Genomic DNA, 15,433 nt, shown 5'->3' with positions numbered 1-15,433 from the left:
TTCATGGTAAAAAAAAACAATTTTGTGTTTATTTCCTTTTGTGTACCTCTAGCGTCCTTCTGATGTACAATGCACATTCTACACGCATTGATTCCACAGACATTCCAAACAGTCACACAAAGAGACAGAATGATATTATTCGAGGATCTCCTCTCACGCGCACTATCAACCTGTATCAGCTATAACGCTGTACAGCTGAGCTGCAGTTGAGTATAGAAAATAGAACTAAATACAATCACACTTCGGGCAGATGTAGTGAAAACACCGGCATAGATTCAGGAGCCACTGGAAAGATGAATTCAGCAGAGCAGCACAAAGGCGCTGACGCACCTTATGTGCCTGCAGCAGCAGCAGCAACACAGAACTAAAAATAATAACGATCTCTTGTAGTCAAGTGAGGCAGTGTGCACAACACGGACTAGCAGTAATTCAGGACACCAGGAGGAAGATCAGGTTACATGTAGTTTCTATGACTAGTATGTACATGTCTCCCTGCCAGGTACGTAAGCAGATGGGAAAGTGCAGCAAACAAGAGTTATAGAAGAGGAAGCATGGGGTCAGGAATAAATAATATGAAATGATGAGCTGTGTCTGTGTTGTACATGCAATTTTCATGTTGAAATACAGGTGACTCGCCATGTCCCATAATCAGTTTCATGCAGTAAAAAGTCTCTTCCGATCTCTGTATTTAGTCTTCGAATGTCATTCGACCTGGTCCGTTCTTTTTCATGTAGCGCCTAAAGTACGGTGAGAGAATCACAGAAAAGGAAGAGCGACGGACAAAACAATGAGAGAGCACAATGAATGAGCACGCCCGACTCACAACCAGCATCAAGCAAGCAAAAGCGCATGTACATACAGGCAAACGTAGTACAATACCGACAGTTGAGAGACACAAGTTAACAACCCATCAGCACACATCTGCACCTACCTGTACTGTTTGTAACGACTGTTTTCAGCCAATTTCGCCTTGGCTTCGTCTTCCTTTTCCTGTGTATACGCCTGGAGAAGGTGGCAGTAGCCAAAAAGGAGAGAATGTCACAAGTACAGTAAAACTTGGTTTAATTTAAGCGGCCACCCCACGGAGCAAGCAAAATCGACTGTTAAAGCCAGGTGGTCTTTAGAACCAGGTCCCATACAATTGTGGCATATCGGATTGTGTACATACATGTGCATGATTGTACTTCCATGTACTATAAAACCTGTGACTAACGACCACCCCTTGAGGCCAGAGAAAGCGGTCTTCAGTGGCAGGTAGTCATTAGTTAGAGGTTTGCACCGCACAACCATAATGTGAGACGGTCCATGCCTGGTGAAGTGGTGTGTAGTACCAGGCTGGTCGTTAGTCACGGTGGTCTTTAGTTACAGCAAGAGTACGTAGCCAAGAGTGTGCAACTCCCATCTTGAGCTGCGATGGGTTCACCTACGGCGGAATTGTTTTATTGCGTCACTCTTTGGCAGTCGAATGAAGTGCGTATGCTTTCCCGCGCTTGTTTTGCAGATACGGTGAGAGTTCATCCGGTTCAAGACACATCGATCTATCGTCCGTTGTTCTGCTTCGACTACCGTAGCTGTAATGTACAAATTATTTGTACATGTACTTTGATCTCTGGCTACGCATAATCGCATCAGTGAGCCAAACCGCCGCCAAAGACTGATGTCTAGTTGGCTGGGGGATCGTCGAGTTGCACACTCTTTGGTTATGTACTCTTGGTTATGTACTCTTGGTTATGTACTCTTTGGTTATGTACTCTTGGTTATGTACTCTTGGTTATGTACTCTTGGTTATGTACTCTTGGTTATGTACTCTTGGTTATGTACTCTTGGTTATGTACTCTTGGTTATGTACTCTTGGTTATGTACTCTTGGTTATGTACTCTTGGTTATGTACTCTTGGTTATGTACTCTTGGTTATGTACTCTTGGTTATGTACTCTTGGTTATGTACTCTTGGTTATGTACTCTTGGTTATGTACTCTTGGTTATGTACTCTTGGTTATGTACTCTTTGGTTATGTACTCTTTGGTTATGTACTCTTTGGTTATGTACTCTTTGGTTATGTACTCTTGGTTATGTACTCTTGGTTATGTACTCTTGGTTATGTACTCTTGGTTATGTACTCTTGGTTATGTACTCTTGGTTATGTACTCTTGGTTATGTACTCTTGGTTATGTACTCTTGGTTATGTACTCTTGGTTATGTACTCTTGGTTATGTACTCTTGGTTATGTACTCTTTGGTTATGTACTCTTGGTTATGTACTCTTGGTTATGTACTCTTGGTTATGTACTCTTGGTTATGTACTCTTGGTTATGTACTCTTGGTTATGTACTCTTGGTTATGTACTCTTGGTTATGTACTCTTGGTTATGTACTCTTGGTTATGTACTCTTGGTTATGTACTCTTGGTTATGTACTCTTGGTTATGTACTCTTGGTTATGTACTCTTGGTTATGTACTCTTGGTTATGTACTCTTGGTTATGTACTCTTGGTTATGTACTCTTTGGTTATGTACTCTTGGTTATGTACTCTTGGTTATGTACTCTTGGTTATGTACTCTTGGTTATGTACTCTTTGGTTATGTACTCTTGGTTATGTACTCTTTGGTTATGTACTCTTGGTTATGTACTCTTGGTTATGTACTCTTGGTTATGTACTCTTGGTTATGTACTCTTGGTTATGTACTCTTGGTTATGTACTCTTGGTTATGTACTCTTGGTTATGTACTCTTGGTTATGTACTCTTGGTTATGTACTCTTGGTTATGTACTCTTGGTTATGTACTCTTGGTTATGTACTCTTGGTTATGTACTCTTGGTTATGTACTCTTGGTTATGTACTCTTGGTTATGTACTCTTGGTTATGTACTCTTGGTTATGTACTCTTGGTTATGTACTCTTGGTTATGTACTCTTGGTTATGTACTCTTGGTTATGTACTCTTGGTTATGTACTCTTGGTTATGTACTCTTGGTTATGTACTCTTGGTTATGTACTCTTGGTTATGTACTCTTGGTTATGTACTCTTGGTTATGTACTTTTGGTTATGTACTCTTGGTTATGTACTCTTGGTTATGTACTCTGTTTAGGACTTTTGGTTATGTACTCTTGATTTATCTTGTTATGTACTCTTGGTTATGTACTCTTGGTTATGTACTCTTGGTTATGTACTCTTGGTTATGTACTCTTGGTTATGTTGGTTATGTACTCTTGGTTATGTACTCTTGGTTATGTACTCTTGGTTATGTACTCTTGGTTATGTACTCTTGGTTATGTACTCTTGGTTATGTACTCTTGGTTATGTACTCTTGGTTATGTACTCTTGGTTATGTACTCTTGGTTATGTACTCTTGGTTATGTACTCTTGGTTATGTACTCTTGGTTATGTACTCTTGGTTATGTACTCTTGGTTATGTACTCTTGGTTATGTACTCTTGGTTATGTACTCTTGGTTATGTACTCTTGGTTATGTACTCTTGGTTATGTACTCTTGGTTATGTACTCTTGGTTATGTACTCTTGGTTATGTACTCTTGGTTATGTACTCTTGGTTATGTACTCTTGGTTATGTACTCTTGGTTATGTACTCTTGGTTATGTACTCTTGGTTATGTACTCTTGGTTATGTACTCTTGGTTATGTACTCTTGGTTATGTACTCTTGGTTATGTACTCTTGGTTATGTACTCTTGGTTATGTACTCTTGGTTATGTACTCTTGGTTATGTACTCTTGGTTATGTACTCTTGGTTATGTACTCTTGGTTATGTACTCTTGGTTATGTACTCTTGGTTATGTACTCTTGGTTATGTACTCTTGGTTATGTACTCTTGGTTATGTACTCTTGGTTATGTACTCTTGGTTATGTACTCTTGGTTATGTACTCTTGGTTATGTACTCTTGGTTATGTACTCTTGGTTATGTACTCTTGGTTATGTACTCTTGGTTATGTACTCTTGGTTATGTACTCTTGGTTATGTACTCTTGGTTATGTACTCTTGGTTATGTACTCTTGGTTATGTACTCTTGGTTATGTACTCTTGGTTATGTACTCTTGGTTATGTACTCTTGGTTATGTACTCTTGGTTATGTACTCTTGGTTATGTACTCTTGGTTATGTACTCTTGGTTATGTACTCTTGGTTATGTACTCTTGGTTATGTACTCTTGGTTATGTACTCTTGGTTATGTACTCTTGGTTATGTACTCTTGGTTATGTACTCTTGGTTATGTACTCTTGGTTATGTACTCTTGGTTATGTACTCTTGGTTATGTACTCTTGGTTATGTACTCTTGGTTATGTACTCTTGGTTATGTACTCTTGGTTATGTACTCTTGGTTATGTACTCTTTGGTTATGTACTCTTGGTTATGTACTCTTGGTTATGTACTCTTGGTTATGTACTCTTGGTTATGTACTCTTGGTTATGTACTCTTGGTTATGTACTCTTGGTTATGTACTCTTGGTTATGTACTCTTGGTTATGTACTCTTTGGTTATGTACTCTTGGTTATGTACTCTTGGTTATGTACTCTTGGTTATGTACTCTTGGTTATGTACTCTTGGTTATGTACTCTTGGTTATGTACTCTTGGTTATGTACTCTTGGTTATGTACTCTTGGTTATGTACTCTTGGTTATGTACTCTTGGTTATGTACTCTTGGTTATGTACTCTTGGTTATGTACTCTTGGTTATGTACTCTTGGTTATGTACTCTTGGTTATGTACTCTTGGTTATGTACTCTTGGTTATGTACTCTTGGTTATGTACTCTTGGTTATGTACTCTTGGTTATGTACTCTTGGTTATGTACTCTTGGTTATGTACTCTTGGTTATGTACTCTTGGTTATGTACTCTTGGTTATGTACTCTTGGTTATGTACTCTTGGTTATGTACTCTTGGCTATAGGGTTTTACTCTACTCATATGAACCCTTTAGGGGAGACCAAATAAATTAGTGTGGAAAATGCGGCATTTGATTGACTGCTGTAACTCAAGAACGGTTATGATTTGTTATATGAAAGTTGTATGCAGATTAGTTTAGATGGACAAAGCTTTCGTATAAAAAAGACCAGACCAAATTCGGATCAATAAAAGTTGCCAAAGTGAAGTGTTGACAAACTTTTGAGTTCCATTGAAAGCGAATGCACTGTTGAGTGCGCAAAGTTCGGTGGGATTTTTCGCGAACTTTTTTACTTGTGACGTATGTAGATTTTATGCTCATTTGATCCGCATGCATCTCAGCTGTGGGTTTATCGAAAAAATTGAAAAATGATGAAGATCGCCCGCTGAAATCGCCGCTTGAAGTTTCGATGGACTGTTACTCACATGTATGCATGCGGCACCGTTTGTACTCCTATCCATTTACATATGCTGCTTCCCACGCCTGTACTGATAGTTAACACGCACCGACTCTGTACTCATGCACGCACACCATCACATTCTGTTGGCATCCTATTACAGAGCTTTCCAGAGCTCCGGGGTTAGTTGTTGTTCGGAATAAAGCAAAAGAACAACATTACATTGGCGCTGCAAGCAAACACCTGATCCTCGCCATGTCCCTACTGCCACTACCACCTCCGGGGCCATTCCCGGTCCGCAGCAGCCTCTACGACGCTGCCGCCCGTTTTTCTGCATGGGAACGGAGTTTCCGACTCTTTGTCGCCGCAGTCGGCATCTCGGACACCACTCGCCAGAGAGACACTTTCCAGTATGTGGCTGGCAAGGATATTCAGCAGCTCGTCCCTACGTTAGCTAACACTGGCAACGATCTCGACGGCCTCATATCCGCCGTCGCCGACTATTTTCAGTCCAAGCACAGCCCCAGCATGGCCCGCTTCCATTTTCGTCAGGTCACCCAGCAGCCTGGCGAAACATTCGATACGTTTTATGCTCGTTTGCTGGCATCGGCACAGACCTGCAGCTTCGCTGACGATGCCCAGCAGAAAGTCGCCCTCTGCGATCAAATTGTGGCCGGATGCACGTCTGATCCGCTCCGCAGGAAACTGCTGCAGACTGCGTCTCTTGACCTCAACAAAGCGCTCAAAGCGGCCAGAGCCTTCGAAGTGTCAGTGGAGGAGACAACGGCGTCCCGGCGCACGCACGGCCCCGTCAATGCCCTCGTTATCAGCCAGTGTTCAAGCAGTGACCAGTGAGTGTTCTCTTTGCTGCAGCCAAGCCAGCGATTAGTGATCGGGTCCTGACAGCGGAGCCAATATGTACACAGTTCTTGGTGGAGCATAACATGCCACCGTCCTCCGCAGATCATTTTAGCAAGCTGTCCAAGAAAATATTCCCGGATAGCAAATTGCTCAACGGTATTCTTGTGCCAGGACAAAGACCACTGCCCTGGTACCGGCAGCCAATGATGCAGTTACCAAAGACTGCCGCTCTCAGCCATTCAGTGAAACGGGTGACGGAGGCAATGATGGCTTCGAGAAGAAGTACTTCGGAATCAGGGTACGGTACTGGGAGGAGACGGGTAGAGCAGCAACCCGCTTCCTGGACATGCCAGGGTATAACAATGCTACTGGCCAGACCTTGTTTCAGGCCATGGCTGAATTCCTCGTAAACTGTGCAATACTGTGGGTGAATGTGATTAGCTGTGCTTCGGACAGTACGTTATGACAGGAAAAGTACTTCTGTCCCGAGTCAGGTACTGGAGAAACAGCCGGAGGCATTCAGCGTGACTTGTGTGTGTGTGTACCACCTTGCTGCCCTGACAGATTGCCGTTGGCTTGAAGATGCTCCCCATCTCACTTGACCAGTTGTGGATATGCTTCACCTACCTCCTAGGTTTCAATTTTTTTGTGGTTTTCATTCGAAATATATCTTGAAACTTTAATATTATGCTGCCTTCAACAAAGAAATTCTTTCAAAATACAAGTTAGACAAGCAAGAAAATGCATTCAACTACATGTACCTTAAGATTTTCTGGTATCCAAACTTCCCGTTCCAGAATGTCTTCTTGCTCGTGGTCTTGAAGTGCCTTCAAAGAGAAAAGAAGAAGAAACCAAAAATGATGGGGAGATAATATCAAACCTGTTATGGGATAATAATCAAAAGACTCTTTGGCCGTGTATGCACTGAGGTCAAGTATGTGCCGCCTACAGCCAAACTCCACACGACGAACGCCAAGGGAGCGATGGTATTTTGTTTGCAATACTGAGATTTCATCATCTCTAGATTATACCCAGTGAATACACAGTGATTTATCCAACAGAGTTATGATTCCGATAGGGATGAAACGATCATCCATTTATTCTTATCAAGTACCGTTTATTCTTTTAAATGATCGAGTTATCACAAAACGAGTATGCGAGATGTTGTGAATACTAGTAGTTCTAAAGCGAAAGTTTGTCTCTTCAGTGGCAGGTAGATTGATTGTGCTTGAATCCATTTTTCGCAAGAAAACCAGAGCTGCGACGCATGATTTTCAAGAAAGGAACGGTCACGGCAGTGACATCTTATTCATTCATTCATCTTTTATTTGAAGGATTCTCCAAAAGTAAATAGATACTTATCAGGGGAGTTTCCTGTATAGTCTCAGAGCACACCGGTCTCAGAGCACACCGGTCTCAGAGCACACCGGTCTCAGAGCACACCGGTCTCAGAGCACACCGGTCTCAGAGCACACCGGTCTCAGAGCACACCGGTCTCAGAGCACACCGGTCTCAGAGCACACCGGTCTCATTGTGAGTATGACTATACAGTCATAATCTAGGTGTCAGATCGTCCAACGTCTCAATATCCTTGTCAGTTTTGTGCCTCATTGTCGCACTATCTGACTATATATTATTATCTCGCTACCTTGGTGGACTGTTAATCATAACTAGTACTCATAGGTCCTTTTCTCTTTATGGCTCAACATCCGAGTTTTTACGAAAACATTCATCGTTTATTACACTGTTCTCGATGTCATCCACAGGTTTGCGAGGCACTTTCTTCCAGCTCAAAAATGGACGATCGTCAGCTGGATTTCGTAGTGCATCGGCTGGTACCTGGCAAGATCTAACCAGGGAAATCCCCTTTTGAAGACGTCATTGAATTGGCCAGATCATGTGGACTACACGTGCCAAGACTGGAGGAAATCCACTGCGGCGTTCACGCGAAAACAATTGAAAGAAAAACTTGGGCACCCTGTACCATGCGTGGTGCTTTTGAAGTTTTGTACTACAGTGCAGTGACAATACTACTTGTTCTCGTGTCGAGGACCTTTGCCTATTCTTTATCTGATCATGGCTGTCTAGACTAGGGAGTAGGGGCCCAAGTCTTGGAAACCTGCTTGGCATGGCTAGAGCAAAATCAACAAGTTCCAGACACAACCAAAGGTCACCAGGCGGCCTGTTCGCAAGGAAGTACGAGTACTGTTCTTTGTTGCAAAATAGCTCCGTCCAGCTACGAACGTCTTCCGCCTTTACCATGTTTTTGCGTGAGAACGTTTACCAGTCATAGGTTCCGAAGAATATTAGCTCCTGATGTCTCCTTTCCGGAATGAATCGAGCTCAAACAAACCAACAAACAGCCTTCTTGTCGAGTGTCGATTGGAATCTTTACTCCTGGCCGGCATGCGCTGAACCTGACCAACAACCTGATTTCTGCGATCACCATTTTTTTCTTGTCGGCCACGCGCCTCATAGATTTTTGTATGACGTAAGATATGCGCGAACACCCTGCGCAGTGCGTTCGCTGATATCCCTAGCAACAGCAGGCTGATCACTGTGGATAGTGGAGTGCAGTAAGAGACTGTGAACATACGTCCCCAAGTTGATTGGTAGCCCAATAGCGAGCTTTTTCTGTAAATCGGTGATAGTGATGCATGCACCGGTACTAGAATATCAGGTCACTAAGAAAGAATTTTGAGTAAGCTGCAGTGCAAGTCACGATGTGGTCGTTAGCCTACAACAGAATTCTACATTTCTGCATCGCATACATGCACAAATATTATGCATGATGCCTACACCGAAGGTTAGTAAAGAGCATTGCCCTTCGACCATTTTTTCCCCGGCAGAACGAGAGAAGGATAGTGCTTGCTTACCTCCCATCTGCTTTGAGAGAGCTTCAGCAACTTCCAGGAAAGGTACTCTTTATCCTCATCTGTTAGTGACTGACGTTTAATAGAATACCGCCAATGCCACGACGCCAGCCAAAGCAGGTAACATGTCAAGTAGTATGGTCTGCACAGAGAGCAACACACAGAACATAGACAGACAGACAGATAGAGAGCGAGGTAAGGAGCATGAATACGCATGAGCAAGAGGAGAGCTACAAGGCAAGGTGTACAGATTGCAGGAATGATTGCGCAGTGTGCCAGCATGCAAAGAATCTCCTCGACAACACAGGGTCAGTTCTGATCATTCGTCCAGAAAACTAAGACACAACATCACTACTAGCCGTGTGCATACTGCAGTGAGCAATGGACAGTGGTAGCAAGCAAAATCTGACCTCTAGTTTTCCAAGGTTCAGTGTGAGCATGGGCTTGCTTGCGCCATGCATGAAATGCAAGTGCATCCACTTCCATGTTGAAAAAAAGAAAGAAAAACAAGACGGCAGTAGTAAAACCAAACAGTTCGTGTGAGTTCGTGTACACACATCATGCATTTTCATGTTCGGGAAACCAGGGGTTGGACATCACTTGTCTGCACTGTCCTGATGATGGTTGGAGCCAGAACGGCAGCTTCCCCACAACCAGAAACAAAGCAACAAGCGATGTAGACTGAAGACATCATGAAGACGAGGCTCTTTCTCGGCCAACTTACGACAGGACAAGATGTATCCATAGGATATTCCACGGACTAGGCTTGCTATAGCCACCACTGAAAAGCACAATACAAATACATTCATCCACATACACACATACACGCGCATAGACGACAGAACGAGCAATCAGAACTTGTCGTCAAAAGCAAGCATTCACAGTGTCACCCATGCCAGGGCACGAGCAACTGTCTACACTGCACATGCACACCTTACAGTTACTGTAACAACAGTTCATAATTTATAACTCGGATGTTGAGCCAATTAAATTATGGTGAAGAAGGAGGACAAAATGTTACGATTTATTGCATTCCCAACTTATCACATGGAATAAATTGAAAATATGGCCGAAAGCTCTGTCGCAATATTTAGTTCCAAAATGTTACGAGTTATGACTAACTGTCCACCAATGTAACCAGATCTTATACAGTCAGCGAGTGCAACAGTGGACAGGTGGACAGTTAGTCATAACTCGTAACATTTTGTCCTCCTTTTTCACCACAGTTCATGAACACCGTATTTTCTCTAATAAAAGCCCAGGTCTCCAGTAATAGCCCAGTCACCAATAGCGACCTGGGCACGAGTTGCTCGAAATAATAAGAGCACAGTCTCCAATAGTAGCGTGGGCCACAATTGGAGCAGGAAACAGTGCATTGACTGCATAATATCATAGCGATGGAACATGCCAACTTCCAAGCACATGTTTGTAAGAAGGCACATCGATCTACCACAATCTCTCCGCCGCCCATGTTATTGTCAAACATCAGTTTCGGAAATAACTAAAACCCCTTAAATTGGCTCGGCCATTGAAAAAATATATATAAAAGCACAATATCTGAGTATAAAAGCACAATATCTAATAGCAGCACAGTCTTTCTAGTAGCACAGGACGGCTGTCATTGAAATAATAAGAACTCTGGGCACTTATTGTAGAGAATATGGATACTGTACTAACGACCTAGCAAGTGATTGGCCTTCACAGTCAGCATGTCTGACGCAGGAGATATAGCCCCAGCAAAGTACACCTGCCAACAGGCTGAACTGCTCTTTCCCTAGCCAGGCAAACACAGTGACTAGATCACTTACCGAATGTCTAAGCTCTCCTCAACAACTTTCCTTAGAACAGCCTCTTCGTCTTGTCTGATCTCGTCCTATACGTACCGGGAACAAGCAGGAAGAACATGCCGATACACAAGCTGCAATATCCTACTTCAAGTAAGAAATCACACGGCAGGTATCAAACACCATCACAAAATATGCGCCAGACGTCCAAGTCATGCCACGAATGAATTCGACTGAGAAGCTGGAGGAGAAACTCACATATCCTAGGACAGATTCCCAGTTGAACAAACAGGGACGGATGGAGAAACACGCATAGTAAAAGAATACAGCCGCCTGAGTGCTTATTATTAACAACGCTACTCGTGCATACCACAATTGACAATACAAAATCCAAGACAAGTGAGCATTACGAAAACAAAACAAGCTGAAATTGGTCAACATGCATGTCAACATGAGCACGAGTCATACCTTTGACTTTTTCCCCTTGCGAATATTGTCCAAAAGCCCCTGTTCTGTCGCACGCTGCTTTGCCTACAAGAGATGCCGATGGAGAAGAGTCAAAAACAAAAAGAACAAAAACGTTAATATAAGAGGAGGGAAGCCCATGACCAACCAACACCAGACCCTAAGTAAATACCTTGTTGCGATACTGTGGTGTGACAAGGGCGTACTTGATTGCTTCATTGTATCTCTGCCAACCATTCAAGTACTGCAGGGCAGAAAGCACAAGACGAAACAGGCATTCTTAATTTCTTACAACAGGAAGCCTGAAAATGATAAAATAATAAAATTAAGTGAACAGATACTGTAGGAAAGCGATAATATCACTACACTTCCTCCATAAGCTAAACTTGGCTGACTAAACAAGTATCACAAGGCGTAGGTAATTGTTCTATCATGTAATATCTTACTCACCCCCCCCCCCCCCTCGTCTGGTTACTTTCTATCGTTGTTCAAAATTGCGAATATCGCACCGATTTTGAAGTCAACTCAAAGCCCCCCCCGTAACTGCCCTTCTAGCTACCGACCAGTGTATGTGTCATGTGGGTAGCATGTGTGCGCCAGATCCCATATACAGAGTCGCATACTCTTGGGGCTATGGACTCTTGCTTTTACTATACACAAACACCAAGTTTTAGGTTAGTGAGGAATTGGGAAGTTCCGCAGGATAAGAGCACACCTTTGTCCAGAAACGGAGATAAGGACGAAGATTCCATCCTAAACTTGACGATGAGATTAATTACCTGAAGAATTGAAATGATGGTGATGGATACGGCCACAACAACACGCAAGTCGACCTTCGGTGCAACACGATGGCGGTAGTACCGATACACATTGCCGTACATTTCATCTGACGATCAAATAGCAAAAAGAAGCGCATAGGTCAGTAGAAGAAACAACATACTACTACCGAGTCAGAGTTGCTGTGAGCTGCATCATATACCGTAAAACCGGGAATTTTCGGTGGTGTAATATTGTTGGTATTTCCCAAAATCAACCGTTCAGTAGCGCAAAATTTGGGTAAACCAGTTTTCCAGATCCAAAAATGCATTTTGCACACTGAGTGGCATGGCATGATTGAATTTTAGGTAGCATTTTATTTTAGGCAAAAATTACCTGTACCGAAGTTACCGAAAATAAATCACCACCGAAATTTTCCGGGTTTACAGTACGATCTCTTTGCCTCTTCCCCTCACCGGGCAGCACAGAATAGTGGTCTTACAGATCAGGTAACTGCTTAAACCAGGTGGTGGTCACTTTGCCCAGTGTCAACTCTACACATTCAGCAGCTACATGTAACCACCAACAATCCTGCAATCCCAGCTGCTCCCCTCAATCCGACATCAGCATGACTGCAACAGTCATAACAGTTACATAGTATGCACACGAAAAAGCATGGCGGCCGCAGCTCTCTCCGTACCAGGATGATCCAACATGTAGTCATAGTCGGTACGCGATTCCTCATCTCGCAAGATCTAGAAGTATAGAAGATGGCGCAGATACAAAGCACAGTTTTACATACGCGCACACAAACATACAAAAATACACACACACACACACACGGTGACAACCATACATGTACATCCATAGAGTCGCATCAGGCTCAAAACTCGATTCTAATTCAGCCGGAAAACAGGCTTGGACCAGCATATCTGTGCATTTATCGGTGCCAACTAGGTCGAATATATAAAACCTGGCCAAATAAATAAATACAATGGGAAGAGCATTCTGCACTAGGTTGACAAAACCCGGGTTTGAAAAGGTCAAAGTAGCACCCATTGGTCAAAAGCAAGATTATCATCTTTTTTTCCGACTGGGCTATACAATCTTCAAACACGCAGATGCTAGGGTATTATGATGTTGGCTTAAAAAAAAACTATTCGGAATGCGTGCAGCATACACAACACTATTCAATCCCAGTTGCAATATCGAGCAAGCACGGTGAAAAGAGCCAAGCACTACACATTAAACTCAGAGCGTACCATTACACTGCAAAACGCTAGTAGCATCCTACTGTAAGTCAACAAACATTCGGCGCATATTTATTTTCGACTATTTTCGGCCTGGTCATGTTTGGCTGAAAAGTTGTTGCGGCTGAAATTTTGTTTTGCAAGGTTCAGTGTGACAGTGTATACAGGCGGCAGCAGTACCGGCCGAAAATTTGATGCGGCCGAAATGGGTTTAGCCCTAGGAGGCCGAAATTTGAATGGGCCGAACATTTGTAGACTTCAAGTACAGTAATGGGATCGAGCTACTGGAGTGAACTGACAAGGTACAAATACTAACCTCATAGGCATTGGCTAAGCGCTGAAAGACTTCTTCGGCATTGCTGTCCTGATATGGCAACACAAACAACCAGCACAATTCTATCGTCAACAAACAAGTCCACACGGTTACCGAATGTACATGGGAATGGTATGCAAGGCACAGAACATGCCTCAAGTGCTGGTCTATTGAAAAGCATTATCCAAAGCATTATCCAACACACATGTGCTTTACCAGGCATGTCTTCTGAACGGTTATGCACAATGGAATCCAGATAATTAAGCTTAGACTGCATGCACATGTAAGCAGGCAGCTTCAACACTTCATGTCAAACAATTTCAGCACTCAGCAATAACAAGATGAGGGGAAGCTGAATAACAAAGCTTTGGCCGACTGGCAAAGCGACAAATACTACCTTGTTCTTATCCGGATGATACTTGCGGGCTAGTGATCGGTACGATTTGCGGACTTCAGACTGCACACAACGAGAAACAAGTCACAGCAAACCAGGAACGAGAACGGACTTCACACACGTACACGTGGAAATCCTGACCAATAGCAGTCGTGCGGTTAAAGTTCCTATGCCAGGTCGGCACAGACAAAGGACACATGGCACACAGGCACAGAGTGACGCCACCACACTGTCACAGCGTGTGCACGACAAGAAAAGCACATGTACAAAAGCCACTGGTGCAAAGATGACATGCTAGTAGATTGGGGTGAATCAAATCATTTCATTGGCCATCCCAAACTCAGACATGGATTCAACTCTAGATGAGAATTACACACTGATAGCCACGTGCTAAACACACGTGCTCCTGCAAACAGGATCCATGGCATGCATGGCCAGCACATACACAGGCAGCCATGCGTGTCTTTTCAGACTTATGCACACCAGGGAGTCATGAACTACGGTATTTGACGACTCCATGATGGCTGATGCACACCTTATACTTTTGTAGGTCTACATGTACGGGAGGAGCTCGTGGATCTACTGGTGCTGCACACATTTTATTTACGAATACAACACTGAATTCAGCTGAAGTCAAGCTACGATGTTCTACTCACTGGGGTTGCATCTCGTGTAATCTCCAGTACTGCAAGCAGAGATGAAGATAAATAGATGCATAGAAAGGCACAGACCGTTTGAAAGACGAAACAAACATGTTACCAGCTCATTTTCCAAACTGTTCACTGAGACGATATTCACCACTCACCATCGTAGCAATTGTCTCGCCCACAGTAAATATTATCCAACTGGCCATGCGACTCGCCAAATAAACCACACATCAGTCCGACCAAGATAAAGAAACGGACAGCACCCATTTCGAAGATTTCAGTCAAAAACACAAATCCCAAGAGTGAAGTCTTGACGACCAACACCAGAGGACAAAGAGGAAAGGACTTTCAAATCTGTCGTTATGTTATACGCTCAGCAAGTCTAAAGACTCGTATACCGGCAAATGTGCGCTGCCGGACCGGAAGCCGGTAGTAGGTACCCTTGTCCTCCAAAAACACTACAAAACAAGTAGCTACAGAGCTAGCACAAGACGAAGCTGACAAGGATTTTTTCTACGTGCTGTTTCATGTCTATCATGCAGATGCAGAGGACACGACAACACACAAAGAACACCGCATGTTACATGTACATGATGTACGACGAGGACAACATGAGTCAGACGCCATATTTTGGTCGCCAAGGATACGATTTTTATTTTATTTTGTTGAAAACAGAGCAAGGAGTCGTCAAATGACGACTCCTTGCTTGGTCCACGGTACGTGATTCATCATGCAGTACTGCCGGCATGCATGCCCAGTGCGCTAGTGCAGTACTCAGTAGGCTGCATGCAGGATGTGTGTA

The 15,433-nt window shown here is 43.2% G+C and overlaps 1 protein-coding gene across 1 annotated transcript; it reads right to left on the bottom strand.

Annotated features, from left to right (window-relative positions):
- Positions 1–117: 117 nt before the first annotated feature.
- Positions 118–15,173, bottom strand: LOC135804999 (dnaJ homolog subfamily C member 25 homolog). Its single transcript, XM_065318985.1, has 14 exons — positions 14,790–15,173; positions 14,641–14,669; positions 13,988–14,047; positions 13,594–13,641; positions 12,728–12,782; positions 12,051–12,157; positions 11,444–11,515; positions 11,275–11,337; positions 10,831–10,895; positions 9,747–9,803; positions 9,026–9,164; positions 6,911–6,976; positions 932–1,002; positions 118–737 (listed from the first exon to the last, which is right to left on the bottom strand). Exons 1-14 carry the CDS (start codon positions 14,896–14,898, stop codon positions 689–691), a joined length of 990 nt encoding a protein of 329 aa, XP_065175057.1. The 5' UTR covers positions 14,899–15,173; the 3' UTR covers positions 118–688.
- Positions 15,174–15,433: the final 260 nt, after the last annotated feature.

Source organism: Sycon ciliatum, chromosome 1, assembly GCF_964019385.1.
Source record: "Sycon ciliatum chromosome 1, ocSycCili1.1, whole genome shotgun sequence".
NCBI lineage: Eukaryota > Metazoa > Porifera > Calcarea > Leucosolenida > Sycettidae > Sycon > Sycon ciliatum.
Note: the sequence above shows the minus strand (reverse complement) of the source record. Positions and strands in the feature narration are given on the sequence as shown.